This window comes from Zonotrichia leucophrys, chromosome 2, assembly GCF_028769735.1.
Source record: "Zonotrichia leucophrys gambelii isolate GWCS_2022_RI chromosome 2, RI_Zleu_2.0, whole genome shotgun sequence".
Classification (NCBI taxonomy): Eukaryota; Metazoa; Chordata; class Aves; order Passeriformes; family Passerellidae; genus Zonotrichia; species Zonotrichia leucophrys.
This window is the reverse complement of record NC_088171.1, coordinates 81,189,834-81,209,215: the sequence shown is the minus strand read 5'-3', so window position 1 is coordinate 81,209,215 and position 19,382 is coordinate 81,189,834. Positions and strand designations below refer to the sequence as shown.

Genomic DNA, 19,382 nt, shown 5'->3' with positions numbered 1-19,382 from the left:
CCCTCCTGCAGAAATACCACCTCCTTGCTCTCCCATCAGACAGACAGGGACTTGGACCTTGGAAATTCACTTGCTGAAGAATGTCAAATATATGAGATTCACTTCAAAAAGCTGTTGAAGAAAGCAAATACCCTGTTTTGTTGGCCAAAGGACTTCTCCCCACTGTTTCCCTGCCAGAGAACAGTGCTAATCCCTGGCATTTGAAAGGGAAGAGAGATTTTAGAGGAACTGTGACAAAGCAGGAACTCAGTTTATACATGCATTATTCCTCTCAACCTAATCTCCAAATGCCTTCCATAAAAAGTACGTGCCTGATATCTCTACAGCTGCTAGAGCATCAGGGCTGATTTAATGAATTGCTTGCTTTTACAGCTCCGATTCGAAGCACGGCAATCCTGTGCAGTCATTCCCCTTAGTTTCAGCGTTTATTTCAAAAGACGAATTCCGCACAGGCCGGTTGTATTCCTGAAAAGTTTTCGCGTACATCGCTGCAGCCGCGGCTCTCGGCACCGCGCAGTTGGTGCTGCAGGACCAGCGGCGGCGGGGGCCGCTCCCGCCTCTGCCCCCGCGGGTCCCTCCGAGCCCAGAGTCTGAGGGGCCCGGGGGCGCTCGGGGAGCCGCGGCCCCGCACCTGCAGCTCGGTGCCCGCAGGGAGCAGCCGCGGCCGCCCCCGCTCCCCCCTCACGCCGCCCCGGCACCGCGCCCCGCCGCTAAACCCCAGCCCCAATCTCCTCACAGCGATGCTGAGCGGATTACGGGCCGGGAGTTCGACAAGTGCCTGCGCTCCCCAGAGCCGCCCTGCCCGCCCGCAGCCTCTCCCCGCTCCCCGCGGCGGCGGCAGCTCCCCTGGGCCGGGCCGGGCCGGCGGCGGAGAGCGGCCCCCGCGGAGCCGGAGCCTCCCCTCAGGCGGCGGCATGCCCCGGCCCGGGGGGCGGCCGGGCTGCCGCGGGGCCGCCCGCGGGAGGGGGCTGACCCTTGCGTGAGGGGGCAGCGGCAGCCGGGCCCGGCGAGGCAGAGCCGCGGCTGCCGGGCGCCCTGAGCGCCCCGCGGGGCCCCGGCATGGTGCTGCTGTCCGGGCACGGCGAGCAGCTGCCCGGGGAGCGCGTCTGCCCCGCGCCCGCCGCCGCCAAGGAGATGCCCGGCGCCGGGGCGGAGAGCAGCCCCGAGCAGGGGGCGGCGGAGGCTGCCGCCGAGGAGCCGGACGAAGAGGAGGAAGAGGAGAAGGAGGTGGAGGAGGAGGAGGAGGATTGCGAGGAGTACGAGGACTTCTCCGAGCTGCCCGACACCTGCAGTATCGCCTCGGACGACTCCTTCTACCCTCCTAGGGGGCTGGACGACGACGACGAGGACATCTGGTCCCTGGAAGGGGACGAGCGCGACAGCCCCGAGGCGCTCAGCCTCTTCCGAGCCTGCTGCACCAACAACAGCATCGTGCTGAAGGCGCTCATCCGCCAGGGCCCCCAGGAGGAGGAGGTGCGGGAGGCCGACCGCAACCGCAGGGTGAGTGAGCACCGAGCAGCCCGCGCCTTCCCGCACCCTGCCTGGGGCAGCGCGCCTCGGCTGCCGCCGTGCCGAGCCGTGCCGAGCCGTGCTGGGAATGAGTGCCGCCCCTCCCGCCTCCTGGGGTGCTGCCCTGCAGCCCCGCGGGAACGGGACCCCCGGCAGCGAAGGGCAGAGATGGGTGTGACGCTACGCCTTGCCAGCCCTGACTTTCCGCCTTTGGCTAAGGAAGGGTCCGGTTTATGGAATGAGACAGAGGTAGAGATTCCTGTTTTCCCGCGATCAGTTTTGAATTGGGTCTTGTTTTCCCTCTGTTTATTGAGGACAGAGAGGGACATCGCTGGTAATGGTTGTGTTCAGCGTCAAAAAACCCTCCTCTTTTCTGGGCTGTTCATCCCCTGCAGTATACTTTATGATATTCACCTTGAAATTTTGAACTGCTGCTAATTTTTTTTTCATTTTTCCCCCTTTTTATATGTTTTTTTTTTTTTTTTCTTTTAGCTCCCTCAAAAACATAAGCTTGTTCCTGGTTCCTAGACTGCCAAGCAGGGTTCCGGGTGTTTCTGTGTTAAAATCAGCATTTTCAGAGTTCTCCTTGTATTTATTTTGTGGCTGATAGTCTATTTTTGGGGCTTGTATCACTACAAGTTTTGTGGCTCTGTTTTTTCCTGTTGCTCAGTTAATTGCAGAGGCAGAAGTGTACTTCTCTAAATCAGAAGGTGAAAACTTGGGAAAGATTTTCTGTTTAATGAGTTTCTGGAACATTAGAACAGTGGTGCTGAAGATTACCAATATTACTATAGTTTGTTCTAAACTTAAGAAGTTATTTTGCATAAACAATCTGCAAAAACAATTCTGTGACTAATCTGTGACAGCAGTGTTTTGAAAGGAAGCCTGTATTATTTTCATTGGGCAAGTAACTTGCACATTCTGGCAGCATAAGTTGTCTTTGCATTGAAAAGAATGCCATGATTTGTGTTTGGTTCTGTTTGGAGAGGAGCTTTTCTTGTGGCTTAGATATATGTACTTCTAGGATTTTTCCTGAAAAAAATCTTTACTTCTTCTCCAAAGGATTGATTTTAATACAGATTTTCAGTGACCAGACTTATTGTAAATTTCTTTAAAAGACAAAAGGTCATATTAACACATCTGAGGGAGAAGCAACCTATGGTATGAAGGTGGGAATGAGCAACACAGGACAGAAATAATTTACATTAACTCTTCTGCCCAGGCCAGGATATGATGATCTGGGGTTCTGCAGACCTCAATCAACAGGAATGACAAAGCTCAGCACAAGCATCACCCTCATCCTGCAGCTGCTCTTCTGGCAAAGGTGATCAGATCAGGGTTGTGAAAGCAGCAAATTCTCCTCTTTGGACAGCCTTCCCTTCACCATCCTCCTCCCAAAAAAGCAAGTTGTTCTTTATCTCTTCAGCTCCAGAGAAAAGAGACAAAATTTTAGTTTGAATCTGAAAGTTTATTTTCTTTGTTCATACTGCAAAAACCCAAAACCCAACAAAACAAAGCAAAAAGAATATCTACTTAGGCAAATATTCAATTTGACCTGAAATTAAAAATTGGCATAAAATTCTGTTTTCTTCATTTTTTTTTTATGAATACAAAGGAAAAGGTTCTGGAATTCAGCAACTTGTGAAGCTACAGGAATCATGTGGTAGACATGAGTTCACTTCCTCTCTGCCTTCCTCACAGAAGAGCCCCAGTCGCAGCAGTACAGGACACTCAGAGCAGGACACTTGTTCTTTTCCTGAGAGATGTGAAGGGGGTGGGAGAAATATTTTGCCTAGGAAGCAGAAACTTCAGGTGTGACTCCTGCTCGGAGGTATAGAGGCAAATTCTCCTTATTTTGCAAAGGAAATTCACCTTTTTTAGAGAACTTTACCTAAAAAATGGAAATTTCACACAGGCCTTTTATTGCCCTTTCTGCGGATTTTTTTTTTCTCTTGAATTTCATTATAAAATCATTGGATATTATTCATGAACAAGACAATTTTGCTGCCACAAAGTAACAGAACAATTTACACATACCTGTTGTTCTCATGAAGTTTTTTAGTTGGTGAAACTAAAACTATTATTGGCTTTCAGCATCTTCCTTTGACAGGATAATATTTTTTCTACAATGTTACCTTGTATGCATTTGTTAGAAAGCTCTGGTTTTTTCTTGTTTTAAAATATTTTTACCTTTCTTTTTTTAACTTTTTTTTTCTTCTTTTTTTATCCACGCTGTGACCAAATAAGCTAGACTTTTGTGTCTTCAAAGTTTTAATTTCTTTTTCATGTGACAGGGCAGAGAATGAAGAATAACTTGCTTTTTGAGAAGTGGGGTGGCGAAGGGGAGGGCTGTCCATCTGAGGATATTAGCTGTTTTCACCATCCTGATCTGAGAACCTCAGGTATGTAGGTACATTGAAGTCTATTTTCACAATTTCAAAATCAAGTTTTCTTCAAAACAGACAAAACAAGTAACAAGATACTGTAGTAAGGCAACACTATATACTTTGATTCTGAAAGTAAATAAAATCAGCTCACAAAATGTAACATGAAAAAACTTCCAAATGCCCTAAAGTGAGCACAATGAGCCTACTTTGTTTTTAATAAGTTTTACCCTGTTCCTGAAGTGTAAGTATATAAATGTAAGATGTAGAAGCAGTTCTCCAGGAATTGCTAGGATCCAGAGGTACCCTTACTTATTTTCCTGCACCCTTTGTGCCAAAATACATCAATTGTCTCTTTAGAGGAAATTTGCCTCTTGGATAGTGCCTTTTTGTGTCATTTCTCCAGAAGAGTGTTTTCCCTGTACACTGTTTGTGAGCTGCAGAACCTCCTGCCAGGCACAAGTTTTCATTAAATCCACCTTCCTGCAGTAAACCAGACTCCACAACATCTGATTTTTTCGTCACCACATGTAGCCTGAAGATCTGCACCTTCCCTGTCTTGTTTTCATTACTGTCAAGACAAAAGCAGTTTCTATATCATTGACTGCAGAGGATCCCCAAGTGGCTGATCCCCTCCTCTTGCACTGCTGGCTGTCCATGGAATTTGGAAAGACTGGATTGGTACTGCTCATTTCCTCTCCTGACCCAAACTAACAGTAAAATATTTGGAAAATAACTATGACAGCAAAGAATATACAAAATTGTGCATTGTGCAGGGTGACCTCTCATTCTTCAGTGTTTGTTTGTTTATCTTAACAGTAAAGAGGGATTTGAAATAGACAAGAGAAAATAAAATCATGGCTCTGGTGAAATTTCCTGACCTGACTGAGACCTTAGTATCACCTGGCTAATGGTGCTACTTTTCACCTTACCACATGGGATCTGGTTCTCCTTCCTCACTAGCCAAATTTCTAGAATTTCAGATATTTTTATCTCATCATTTTAACCTCACTTAATGTCAAATTTTGCCTGGCGACCAGGTTTTTATATATATGTATACTTAGAAAGACAGAGTTTCAAAATCTGGTGTTACCTAACTGCAGAATACAAGCAAATTTAGAAATTTGCCATGACAATAGAGAAAGCATTAAGAGATGGGGGAGAGAGAAAAGAAGGCAAAGAACGTTCCCTTGCCAGGTTGAAAATAATCACTGCAGCTGATCCACAGAGAGGCTTTGTGCTGAGCCTACATGTGGTACAGCCCATATTAGCAGGAATATTCTGTTGTAGTCTTCTTCAGTTGGGTGTTTTTTGGTTGGGTTTGTTTTGTCTTTGCTCAATGAGTCTTTTGTCCAGTTCCATAGACAGCTATGGACATAACTGTGGGAATGTTTCTCTGAATGCAGCCTTGTTTGTGCACTGCACACACGAGGAGTGAGTGGATGTTTTGGGATGGCGTCACTTACGTGTTTCCACACTGGGTCCATGACAGTATCCAAGGCATCAGACCTGTCACGTTCTCCTTTCCTGGTGGTGCAGGCTGCTCCTCAGGCTCTGTGCTGCCACGGTGAAACTGCTTTGGGAAACTCACCCAATTTAGGGAGAATTGCCCTTCAGAATTTTTCACAGAGCAATGCACAGTGAATCCTCCATGGAGCTGACACCTGAATTTGTCCTTGCCAAAGGGCTGGGCTTCTGAAATTGCAATTGGTTGTGCCACTTTCTGGGTGAGGGAACTTTGTGTTGGATGATGTTTTTCCAAATAGTCATGTATCATGAAAGTGCCAGAGCTTGTGTAACACTCCATTATCCCTTTTTATCTTTTTTTTTTTTTTTTAATCTTCAGAAACTTAACTTAAAATTAAAAATCAGGAGTCTATCACACTCTGGTAAGGGATGAAGTTCCCCCGTCACATGTTGCTTTTCAGTTTTCATGGCACATAGCTAACCCAAATTAACCCATGTCAGACAAAGGATTTTAAGAACATCATCTCCTACAGTGCTCAGAATATTTTTTCATTATTATTTGCATAGACAGCTTCAGTTCTTTCGTATTATCTTATACAGGGCATTCTGATGGAAACAATTGTATTGAAACTTAACATCATGACACTAAACAATGAAAGGGAATTTTTTGGAGTGAAAGTACTTTTAAAAAGACAACAAAAGTAGTATAATTTAAATTCTTTAAAAAGTACAGAAATCCTCAAATGCAGTAAAAAATGTCCCTGGAAATACATGTTTGTGCTTAAAAAGGAAGTGAGCAAAGAATTATAGATGTCAAAAAAGGGGAGAGTTCTTCTAATACAGTAATTACAGCTCAAGGTTAGCCATCAGAAAGGAACAGACAAAGCATGGAAAATATGAAGTGAGCTGGCTAAGAGGGAATTTGGTGAGCTAACCAGAGCACGAACCAGACTGATGCAGGTAGGCACTCAGAGGCATTATCAGAAGAGCGTGGGCAGGTTAGCTGTCTGCCTCCTCCCCTCTATATTCATCTGCACTGTTAGGTGACTAATGCCTATGTAAACCTGGCACAAAAAATAATCCTTTAAAGTAACTTTACTGGAAAAAAAGTATGTGCACAGAACATAATTTCTATAGATTAAAGAGAAGAATTAATAAGGACCCTGAGGGTGTGTAGAAACAAAGAATGGCAATGCAGGTCTTTAGTGCACTGTTGGAAATGCATGGCCAGAGCAGGCTGTGTCCTCCATGGAGCTGACAGGTAATATGACATAATTTGTACTTAGTGTCAAAAGCAGCATTAGCTAATAGATGCAGGTCATAGTGGAATGGACAAATACAGCTTTGGAGACCAGATGAGAAAGTTGTACAAGTTTAATCTACTTTCAAGTGATAGTTTCAACTTCTAGAGAAACCAGATGAAGAGTAGCTTCCTTGAAGAATTTTGACAAATTGCTTAATGGGAAGGAGAGGTATGGAACAGGAGAGGTGTTTTTAGTCTGACAGTAGTACAGGAGAAAAGGTCACATCAATCTTCTGTTCTGCTTTAAGCAATGTTCCATGTTAGTGTCTTAAATCAAGTGCGTGGCTTGCAGGGCTCCTCAGAGATGCAGGGATGATCCTGGTTACCCATCTGAGGACAAATTGACTGCAGATATTTAAAAATACAGCTGCATTTAAAATCCCGTGATAGCCTAACAAGACTGGTTGTCCTGGACAGCTTTCATCAGTAATTATGACAGACATATAATGTGTTTTTAGCATAACACATCCATAACTCATGGGACTTTGGGGTGCCTCACTACCTTTTCCTAGAAGAATAGCAGAGCTTTATTTTACAGTGCATAAATTGACACTGGTAATGCCTTCCATCAATTAGGAAATTCACATTTATGTTCTCATAGAGGAATTGCTCAAGAAGGAATATTGGCACTAATTTCCTTTTGTAAAGCTTCCAAAGATTCCTTGGGGAAAATTTATTGAGGAACCATAGGAAGTTGAAGCAGAGAGCCCTGCTCCTAAACATCTGATTGCTCTAAAAAAATGGGTTCCTGTTGAGTTCAGTAGCTTATTGGAGGTACTGGACTTCAAGTCTGCTGGGAAAGGAAGTGGTCCAAAAGCCCCAATATTCCCAAATTCTTCGGCTCCAAGCTAAGTGCCAGTAAGGCAACAGTGGTACCTCGATTTATCAAGGCTTTAGGTCTCAAGGCAAGGGCTCTGAGGAAGAAATAAAAAATGTTCCTGTCTCAGACACCAGATTCAAAGCTGCCTGGTGTTGGAAGTGGTGATCTGGGCTGTGGCTCTTGGAGGCTCCCAAGTCAGTATCAACAGATGGAAAGACAGGGGCAGGGATGTCAGCCCCTCATCAGGGAGTTCCCTTTTCAGAGGTGTGAGTCCTGGTTGTCGTTCACTCAGTCTGCCTTGGTGCTGGGTTTCAGGGGACATTTCCAAAAGGGTTTTGCAAGAGGCATTAATGTTCCCTTTTGTGTGTGGCACAGAAACCACTTGCCATCATCTTAATTTTAGTCACACACTCTTGTGTTTATGCTTGGGAATATAAAATATGACAATAAGTTGAAACGAAAAAAAAGTTGAATGAGGAGTACAAGCAATCAAAACATCTAATTGGATCCATTACTCAAGAAGAAATAAACAGAAAGATAAAATCCCCAAAACTTCATTATACATTCTGGAAAATGTCACTGTCTGACAGAGACCAGCAAAGTCAGGTGTTTTACTGTAATACTTCTGTATTTTGGTAGTACTTCAGCTTCACAGAGGAGAATGAGTAGTAACTCTTGTATGACTTTACAGGGATTGATTGCTTCCCACCAGAGGAGCCAAATGTATATCAAGTTTATGTAAAATTACATTTCATTAAAACACATTTTTCTTCCTCTAAAGAGAAGTGATACACGGTCACCAACTAAAATTCACTGTTAGTTTTGAAATAAAGGTAGACTTGAAAAATGTGAGCACCTTTACTTATAGAAAATACTGCCTGGATGAGCATGGGGTGTGTGTGCATTGCCAAAGGAAACCATCTCTGGCACGAGAGCGCCTGTGCAGCTCAGCTCACATCTACCCTGTGCAGGGTTAGCATCTCTGGTGTGGACACCGCCAGCTCCTGGCCTGCATCTTCCCACAATCCCAGTCTGTTCTCCTCATTCATCATTGGCTTTTAGGCTATTGAGCTCAAACGCCCAAACTGGCGTCATTTGTTGTGTTATGGTGTTTTGGAAATCATTAACTATGCTGGTACTAAAACTGATAAAATACCTATTTGCACATACTTATTTCAGATATGGTAAGATGGCTTTCAAGTAGGATAACATAGATCATAAGATGCTGCAGTTTTTCCCAAACTGGAATTCTGGTCATTAATTTCCATATCTTTTCCAGTGCTTGTACTTATTTTGGACAAATTATTCTGTTTTGGCTGAGGTTGGGGGGGAGGGGTTAGCAATTTATCTAAGTGCTATATTGCCTGCTAAGAATTTTCCTGCATGTTCTTTCTGTATCATCTGTCATTACACTGTGGAATTAGGTTTATCTTTTGGGAATGAGGTAGAATTGTACTAAAAACTAATGGTAAAGTTGCTAAAAACTGCTGGTAGATTTTTTAAAAATAGAATAGAAAATCTCTGGAGAACGTGAAAGCAATGAAGAATTCCCACAGGCCTTATTTGAGACAGGAGTTCACTTTTAATGTTTTCATAAATAAAGTTTCTCTCAGAAGATTATCCTTTTAAATGATTTTAAATATTATGCCACATCAGTTTGAATTTACCTGTTTCTGACCGTTCTTTAATTAAATACAAAAATGGAAACCCTCCAACCTGGGCTAGATATAATCCTGTATATAATCCTGATATAATCCTCAGTGAGTCACAAGAAGAAATAATCAAGTACTGTAGGAAGAGGATTGTTGTCACAGTGTCTGTGGTTGCACATCTGGCAGTGAATTAGCAATTCAAATTGTATCCACTGTGGGAAAAACCCACTATGTGGAAATAGTTCCCATTTTTCAATTCTATTATTTCCTATCATGTCTGTTAAATTCCATGGGGAGCAATTTGAAAGCAGGATGATGCAAAATGGGAATGACTCACGATTAGGCTTTTGTTGGTTCACACGTTTCGGATGTACAATGTTCTGAGCCTGATCCTGTAATATCCTCTCACATATGAGGGCTGGGGATTTTTTTTTGTCTTCTGCCTCTCAGTACATGAGGCCTCATCTTTGGGACAGCTTGTGTGTGGACAGACCAACTGCTGGCAACAAGAGATGCTGCCAGCAGCCACCAGAGCTCAGAACTGGGCTCATGGAGAAGTTTTGAAGTTTTGTTTCTATTACTGTAGGAGGGAAGCTTATGCAGAATCCATTATTATTAGTTTTCTGAAGTTCAAAAGTAGCAGATAATGGGACATATTCAATCTGTTCACATAAAAAGAGCCTTTCAGGCGGTATTTGGCTTCTTTTCTTTCTTTTTTCTTCTTTGCAAAACCTAGATATCTTGCTATTTGGAGCTAATAGTAACAAGGCTCAGCTCAACTGTTTAGCATTTGATTGAGAAACACAGGAAGGGTTTCCATGTATTCATGAAAGTGTCTTTAAGTGTGGATAACAGGAAAGGAAGAGTTTCTTTGAAAGGTGGTGAGGTACTTCTGTGTATCTGCGAGTATCACATGAGTTTGATAAAGGATCCAAGAGAAGGCAGAGTCAAAGCTCAGCTCCACAAAGGAGTTAATTTAAAATACTTTTCTTTCTGCAGAGTTTTCTACAGATTTTCTCTAAAAAGAATGAAGTAGCAATAACTTGTTAGACAAAGAATGTAGGATAACACATAACATTGGCCAGTTCTGCAAAATTAAATACAAGTATTAATGAAATACCGCAAACACTAATGCAAGAGAAGTGTTTAGACTTCAAACACTAATGAAATATAAGAGCCCTTCTGAGCTAGTAAAAATATAAACATAGTAGAGAAGTCTTCTGCTTACACTGAGACAAGCTGTAAATGCCTGGAAGCATGGAACAATGCCAGCCAGAGGAAACCTGTGCCTGGGAAGAAAAAGGTTGTTTTCCCTGCTGTCCTACAGGCACTTTGCAGGCTCACTGCTGTGTTAGGTGAGTCCATGGACAGCATGACTGTGTCAGAGACACTGCTCTGCTACACTGCTTCAGCTGAGCTCCCCATGCAGAGCTGCCAGCCTGGAATAAAACACCCAGGGTTCCTGAAGGAATAGCCGTGCCAGTGGTTTGAGGGGGGAAGGAAACCATTCATGGCTGACAGGGAAGAAAAACAATGTCAAGGACTCTGGGAATGGAGTGAAAGCCTCTTTCTTGTACCCCAGGGACAGGGGCAATCTCCCAGGCAGAGGCTGTGTGAAAGGGCTCCAGTGGTTCTGGGATCCCCCTCAACCTCCTGCCATCACCAGGCAATGGGACAGACCAAGCTGTGCTGAGTCCTGCTGTCATTTACGTGGGGGGACTGAACCTTCCTTGCCACCTATTTGTGGCTGTGCTTTCTTTTGTTTTACTGCACTGATGCTGTATGGTCTGCAGGAATTTTACAGTCCAGAAAATTCTTCCTCTTGTGAGGATGCAACAAGATGCTCCAATTGTGAAGATATCCATGAGCAGAACTGCCTGTGGAATAGGAACTGGAACTGAGTACTTTATACATGCTAATCTTTTCAGTTCCTTACTTGAATTAAAATAATGTGTTTATTGAAGTTAGATGTGTCAGTGCATTTACAATACTTATCTTCATAAAAGTTCCCAGGAAGTGTGTAAGATCCATTACATATATGTGGATACATGAAGCAAATATTGAAATATTAAATACTCAAGTTAAACATTTTAGAAGCAGTAAGTTTCTAAAGCACCTGAAAGGAGATTGTGGTAGGGTGGGGGTCATCCTCTTTCTCCCAAATAACAAATGATAGGACAAGGGCAAGTGGCCTCAGATTGTGTCAGGGGAAGTTCAGGCTGGGTACTAAAAAAAATTTCTTCACCAAAACAGTGGTTAGAAGAGGAATCTGTGTGAGGAGCTGCTGCGCTTGTTTTTTTCAGCCAGGAGAAAGGGAGACTGAGAAGAGACCTCATTGCATTTACAACTTTGTGAGAGGAAGAGGAGAGGCAGGCAGTGATCTCTGCTGTGTGGTAACAGTGACAGGACCCAGAGAATGGCCTGAAGCTGAGTCAGGGGAGGTTTAGGCTGGATATTAGAAAAGGGTTTTTCACACAGAGGGTGTCTGGGCACTGGGACAAGCTCCCCAGGAAAATGGTCACAGCACCAAGTCTTACAGTGTTCAAGAAACCTTTGGACAGTTGTCTGAGGGACAAGGTGTGATTCTTGGGGTGACCTGCCTAGAGCCAGGAGTTGGACTTTGTGATCCTGATGGGTCCCTTCCAATGCAGCTTATTCTGTGTGTTTCTGTGTCATTCTGTGATTAAGTGTTGGAACAGGTTGTTCAGGGAAGCGGTGTAGTCACCATGCCTGCAAATGTTGAATAATGAGTAGATGTGGCACTTCTCAGGGTGGCTTAGTGAGCATGCTGGCATTCCATTGAAGGCTGGATTTGATGATCTTGGATGTCTTTCCCAGCCTTATTGATCCTACGATTCTGATATCAGCAGCCCAGAATAAAAAAAAAAAAAAAAAGAAAAGAAAAAAGAAAAGAAAAAGAGATGGTGAAAAAATGTCAACCTTTCTCTTAAAATTAATCACCCAAATTATTTTCTTCTAAGGCAAGAGATTATGAAATGTCTCTTACTTGCTATTGCCATTTTTTTCTTTCTGTGGGCGTTTTTAGCTTGACCTAGTTTATGCTTAATACAGTCAGCACAGCTGATTTATGAGCAGAGGCTCCATTCACAGATGGGTGCTGGCAGAGCTGAGGTATTCAGGTATACATCTATGGCAATGTTCACAAATGCATTTACCATCCTCTTAGGATCTGAAGTCAAATGAGGGAAAAAAAGCCTAACCTGGAGGTTTCAAGTAATGCTGTTTCCCAGTGCTTCTTATATCTTAGGTCCATCACCCTCTTTTCTGCTATTGTTAAAATTGTGACACCCCCCCAGCTATCAGGTGTCAGCAGAGAGTGCTGTGATCTCTCTTTGGAGCTTCAGTACCTGATGCTAGATCAGTAGGAGCTCCCTCCTGCAGGGGATGCACAGACAGTAACCATGGGGAGAAACAGATCAACACTGCCGACTAAATGTCATAAATATGTGTGATATGGGTGAAGGTACCACAGAGAGGAAGGGTTTTAAAAATCACAGGGGTTCCTTTAATGTCAGTGGAAAGAAGAGTGACTCCAGGGCAGGCCATGGCAGTCAGTGCAGGAGCAGGGTGCCCAGGGCACAGGCACTGAACCCACAGGGATGTTCTCACCCTGCAGCTTCCAGCTCAGGTGCCAGCTGCTGTGTCTGCTGGGGAGGGGACCGTACCCTGCCTGACCTGCTCACCAGGCCACACTCACAGGTACTCACTAGTCATGTGCAAAGCCCCTTCGTTTACCTGCTGTGCATGTGTCACTGAGGGACATCTCCCCAGCAGAGTCAGCTGAGGGCTGGTGGCTTCGGGCTGGACTGCTTAGAGGCACATGTTCACAGACATTCTCGTTGAACACTTCACAAGCTGGGTGTGCAGAGGAGCACAATCTTGTTCACAATCTTGTAATGAATATCCTTGGTGAGCTAGCCTACTGTCATTTATCTGTCTGTCTGCAGAGCTTGAAAATTTAGGTCAAATATATCCAAACTCATGCTTTGAGAATTTATAAAAATAAATTAATTGTTTTGAGAATTAACAAAAAAAAAAAATCAGTGCTGGTTTTTCTGTAATGTAAAATAGTAACTGTAGTAATTGCAGTTGTGAGTTTAATGTGTGTATTGGCCCTTTTTTCTGTTTACTCCCTGCCATCCACAAAACACATTCCTCTGGGGAAGAGGTTTTTAAAATAGTGCGTAGTTGCCCTGTTTAGATTTTGAGTACTTGCCTAAAAATACTGTATTTTCCTCTTTCTCATGTAATTTCTATTTCTAGTACAGTGACTTCATCAGTTGTGATTTATTACTAAATTGTTAGTGTGTATCCTAAAGGAACTAAGAACTAGAGCAAAGCCTGTACAGTTTGGCAGCTTATCAGTCACAAGGGAAAGGGCAAATGAGCATTGTTCATGTGATGTAAACCTTACAAAAACATTCAAATATTGTCAGCATTGCTTTCACAAACTTTCTTCTCTTCCCAGAGCTGTGTTCTGCTATTTCCTTTCAGATTTTAAGGTCCTCAGGGAGTGCATCTGGAATGATTCTACTTCATTACTGGTGATACTGCAACCAGTAACATTCCAAAATACATGATCTTGAAGTCTACCTATATTCATTGAGCTTTCAGGATTATTGCTACAAAGCAATATCAGTTGGTATAACTATGTTATTTACAGAAATTCTACAGTAAATTCAAAAATCCAACGTGAGATTTACAAATATTAAGGGGAACAAGGTGATTTTTGGCTATAGGGTTTTGATACCAATGTTAGTTAGAATCAGTTATTTGCAACTAGCCTTCATTTTGCATATGTGCTACTGTTTGTTTCTTTCCAGAGACAGATTGAAGGAGTCAGACTCTGAAGGGAGCAGGAAACAGTCTGCCCATAATTTTCAGGTAGAAATGAAAAGACCAGATTTGGTCTTTAAAAGATTTCCATATTACCAAGTAGCATTCTCTGATTTTGTGTCAGAGAAATAGAAAAATAACTCCAAATACTGAGAAAAACATTCAAAAATATTCTGCTACTGCTTCTAGGTGTCTGAATACTGTGGGAGAAAAACATAAGTTTTACCATTCTTCCACTGCTACTTTGTGGTCTCTTTAGCTAATGTAGATATTAAGTTCTCAGAAAATCTGGGATGAGAAATTGCAGCATTTGGTAAGTAACTGTAAACACTCTAGGCATGTCAGCTTCCACTCCTCAAATAAGAGAAAAGAAAACAAACCCCAAACAGTATCTTCAGAAGTCTTGAGAAAGATGAACTGTTAATTGGAACGAGACCATATTTATTCTCATTTTTTAAATTCAATTTATTTTCTTTTCCATAAAAATTTGCCTTTCTCATTGATGTGGGTAAAGGAGGATGTTAGCAAACCTTCCTGTTGCTTTTACTACACTGCAGCTTTTTAACACTTAAGTGACCCTAATTCCTATTGAACTATTAGTAAAAGACAGTGGAAACTGACAACTTCACAGCCAACCTCCAGATCAAGGCATTTGGAAGAGTGATGAGAATTTTAGCAGTAATGAAAGGGGCAACCAGGAATTACTTAGGAAATTGATTATATAGTCTCTGAAAAGATCTTAAGTCTAAGTTAACATGAGGAATTTTTCCTACAGCAAATATTTAGGCCAGAGATCTATTATGCAGAAAGGCACATATTGATGAGGTTATTAATGCCATAAAAATGTAATATGAATGAGGATATACAGAAAGTAAAATACTGTAAAGTCAACAATTTTCAAATCTGGGTGTACAAGTTTTCCTTACAATGAATTTAAAAAGAGAAGGAGATTATAAGTTGTTAGTCTTCCAGTAGAGGCAAGATCTTGGTATTTCTTCCCTGTGCTTTCTAATATCCAGCTGTGTAGAATAGGTTAGAACCCACATTTTATGAGGTTAGATGGGAGACGTGACACTCCTGAATCAAAAATAGAAAGGATCATAACCTGTCAAAGTCTTTGAAGTCATTAAGGTACACATGCCCTTCAGTTTACTGCTCTGTGAGTCATTCCCTTTGTGCAGCTGATACAATCTCATCTGCCCTCTGTCTTCTGCCTGAGGCATGGAAGGGCTTTTTGGCTCTCATTTGGTACAGCTGGGCATGGTGGCCTTCTGTACCAAGTGGCATGTTCTCTGTGGAATAAAGGGCTTAGAGGCTTTGAAACCTACTTAGTTAGAATATCATCTCTCACCTTTTCAGAACTGAAATATCATTTGTGCATTTCTTTGGCCAAAGAACAAGGTGGGAATGAGACCTAGGAAATGAGACACTTAGCACTAGATGATAAAATGCTTATTAGAGGAATTTAAAAAATGAAGAGCAGAAGGTGTAACTCTCAGTGCCTCTCCTTTAGAAGTTAGGGCTGAAGAACTGCACCTTTGTAGATTTGGTGGTAAGGAAGGAGAGGGTTTGTGCTGCTGAGCCCTGTGTCCATGCCCAGGGCAAAGAGGAGCAAGATTTAGCAGCAGCCTGTGCTTTTGGTTTGCCTCACAAGCTCCTGTGGCTGAGCTGCTCTAGTAATGGCTCTGTCTAAGCAAACAGGCTGGAAGGCTGAGGCTCCCTGGGGAGCTGTGCATGGAGCTGGGAGGTTTAATGCTGCTCAGATTTACTGTCCTCAGGCCATGCATAGACGGATTTACGGATGCTCCTGAAGGGTCTGCTGGTGAAGGGGAGCAGCTAGTGCTCCATATTCTCAGTTATGATGAAACGGAAACAAGTGTCAAAAAAAAAATCTAGGCATAATATTTACCATTTAGCATCTTAATTATGGTTGAATGTATTCAATCATCAATCAAATCTAGAAAAGCAAATCTTCTGGTTTTGCCTCCATCTCCTCTAAAACTGCTTGGTTTGTTCTTGAGTATGGCTTGTGAGTAACTGCTAAAAGGACAAGGGCTAACCTTAGAGAAAATATTGTTATTCTTTATGGAGTAGGTACATAGTGGGTTTTGTTCAGTGTACGCAATTATGTTGCACAGCTGAAAATTTATGTTGTCATACATTTCTAGTAAGAGAATACCACATTTATAATAGAATAGTTAATTACACCAGCATTTACTATCTTCCTTTTAAACACAGAAATAGCTCTTCATCCCAGCTTTTTATTCTCATTATTCCTATTTACTGCTAACCACTCCATGCTTTTCTAATGGTCTAGGAGTTTCCTTCTCTATCATGCTCTTCAGCATTATGAAATGTAAAAATTGTACAAATAATAATGGAATCTTCTTTGCAGTACTTCTTCAAAGCAAATGTTCTTCTCGTGTCTTAAGAAATTCCGTAGCTTTGGAGTTGGGCACCACAAAAATGAAGAAAATTGTGTTTATAAGTCACCCTTACTATTTGAATGAACAAGTCAACAAACCAATCATTGCAGTTACAACTTACTCGTGAGGACGAGAGGAGAGACTGACACTGATCTCTTCTCTCTGGTGACCAGTGACAGGACCCATGGGAATGGCCTAAAGCTGTCAGGGCAGGTTTAGGTTGGATATATGGACAAAGGTTCTTCACCCAGAGGGTGTTTGGGCACTGGGACAGGCTCTCCAGGGCAGTGGTCACAGCACAAAGCCTGACAGATTTCAAGAAGCTTTTGGACAATTGTCTCAGGCACAAGTGTGACTCTTGGGGATGATGCTGTGTAGGGCCAGGAGATGAACTTGATGTTCCTGATGGGTCCCTTCCAACCCAGCATGTTCTGTGTGATTCTGAGTTTTATTTTCCACCTATACACTGAAAATTTCTATAAGCCAGCTATCTTTTCTTTGCTCCAGGGCCTGCAGCATCGTTCGAAGGTCCCGCAGTGTGTTCAGATACTGCTTTCATCAGTGAGCTGCTATCCAAAAAATGCCACCCTGCAGTCAAGCAAAGTCTTGACATACCCAAATACTCTTGTAATTCAGCTGCTGTGATACACAGAGATCTGTCAAGCTCACTGCAAACTGCTCTGAGAAACCTCCATCAGATTGATACAAGCTGGGTTTTTGTAGAGTGCTTCTTTTCAGAAAAGCTGTTCATTTGTTGAGAAAGCTGTGTTCTAAATGTCTACCATTTCTCCCATAGGTATCAGTCCCTAAATTAAAAAGCAGACTGCTTATATGAATTCCTGGACTCCTGTCTTAGTAATGTCTGTTTTACAGTTTATCTAAATATTCTCCAATTTTATGGAGTAGAACTGTTTCTGGATTGCTTGACTGAAATTGCTTTATAAAGTAGAGGTATTGTATTAATGATTTAGCTGTTTTAACAAAGGCAAGTGATCTCTAGAAATTCCAGCTATTTGAATATAAATGTGAAATTGCTTCTCCCTCTTTTTTACACAGATATTTAATTCTGTCTTCTTCAGATTCAATAGTATGTTAATGTTCAATTACTCCCTATATTTCTTTATTACTTAGGTGAATGGGGTATATTCATTAGAAGATTAAGTTTTTAGATCCAAGCACAGAGGCAGATCTTTCCTGCCTTTCATTGCATGGAGCTAGACTCAGGGTGGTCACAGGCTCTACAGAAGAGGAAAGATGGAATCTACTGAATCTGCTCTCCATCAGGCAAGGACATGCAGTACCAGCCTGTGCTGTATTTGCTTATTAAACTCAAGTTGTAATACTGAAGTTACCTTGAGACAGATAAGATGGTGATGCTACTGTGTCCCACCTGGGTATTCCAAACATGATTTTTATCTTTCTTGAGCTGTCTAATCACACCCTGATACCTGTTAGCTGTTACAGCTACAGTGAGTCCTTATCTAGCCAACTGAGATAATAAAAGGGAAATTCAAAATGGGAATGCACACTTAAGAAAAAAAAATGAAACCCAACAGCAAACCCCAAGCCTGCTTTTGAACCACATTATTCATGATTTTTAAAAAGTTGAGTATAAAAAACCAGTGAGCTACTAGAGGAAAAAATGTCCCTCTGGACAGATTGATTCCATGTCACAGTGTGTGCTTTCTCAAACAAAAAACGCCAGCCTGAGCCTCTTTCAGATTAATAAGGTGAATGAGCCTATTCCCTAAATACATCACTAAATTAATGTGAGGCTATTCACTAGGACTTGCAAGCCAGTAGCAGCAGCATTCTTGGTTTAGCCAAGTGCTAGTCTCTGATCTTACAAAACTGTAATTCTGCCTTTTCTTAAAATAGATGTATTTTTCACAGGGTGATGCTAAACCTTCAGGAAGGAAGCGTTCCTTAATGAGAAGCCTGAGGCATACTGGATTTCCTCTCCAGTGGCTGTGTGCAGCCTATCAGTTACTTTATTACTTAAATAGGCAGGATTGTAGGTTTATGGGTTTTATAGTAGGAGTCCTTGCTCTCTAATCAGCCATGAACATTACAGAGCCAGTGTTGTAGGTGTAAGTCACAAGAGCACAACCATGTTTGCCCTTGACCAAAGAACATTTACATAAGAAATAGAGGTCTTACTGAAACACAGGTCATGTGTTCTGCTGTAATTTAAAATGTGATCACAGTCACCAGTGGTTCTAACAGCTATAAAAGATGAAAAAAATGAGAATAAAATTTATAGTGCTTGTGAACCATGCATTACTGCAAAATTGCATACTTTGTTTGAAGTTAGTGCTTTCACCCGGAAATGAAAATCTCCAGGATTCAGAAACTGTGAATTTTTCAAGATTGTATTTAGAAAAATAATTATTAGTGCCTCTTTTTTCTCTCTCTCTCTCTCCCTTTTTTTTTTTTTTCCTTCTTTTTATGGAGACTCAATTTCAGTGCAGTTTGTGGAGTGCTACTAATAAGCCATGCATAGGTGGGAAAGAGCAAAAAACTTCCTATGAAGTCAGGAACTGTGGTACTTTCCTCCAAGTTTCACACACCTGAATACTAGGAATAATACCTATAAAAATACATTTTTTTGCCTCCAGCATGGTCATCTGTGATATTCCACAGCAGCTGCATTCCGTAGAGTTGTAGGATTACAGGATTGCAACCTTTTAGGATCACAAGAGTTGACACTAATCCACACATATAAAAATCCACTTTAGGCCTCCGAGTGAAAAACAGTCCCATCCATTCACCACAGATGCATCTGTTGTTCAAAAACACTTATTTTCTAATAAAAAGCCAGGAGACTTTTTTTTATATTTATACACACAAAAAAAAATTGCTTTTTTTAGAGCTAGGGAAATAAAAAGAAGGGGCATAAATCAGTGGAAAACTAGACTAGGTAAAACTAGAAGCATAACCGAGATGAAGGAAAATTTTTCATTG

At 42.0% G+C, this 19,382-nt stretch overlaps 1 protein-coding gene across 1 annotated transcript in view; it reads left to right on the top strand.

Moving 5' to 3' along the window:
• The first annotated feature begins 1,012 nt into the window (after window positions 1–1,012).
• ANKRD33B (ankyrin repeat domain 33B) overlaps window positions 1,013–19,382 on the top strand; it is a 45,155-nt gene continuing 26,785 nt past the window's right edge. Inside the window, exon 1 of the mRNA XM_064705505.1 lies at window positions 1,013–1,500. Coding sequence (XP_064561575.1) covers window positions 1,060–1,500 — 441 coding nt within the window. The 5' untranslated portion in view covers window positions 1,013–1,059. The remainder of the gene's footprint in view (window positions 1,501–19,382) is intronic.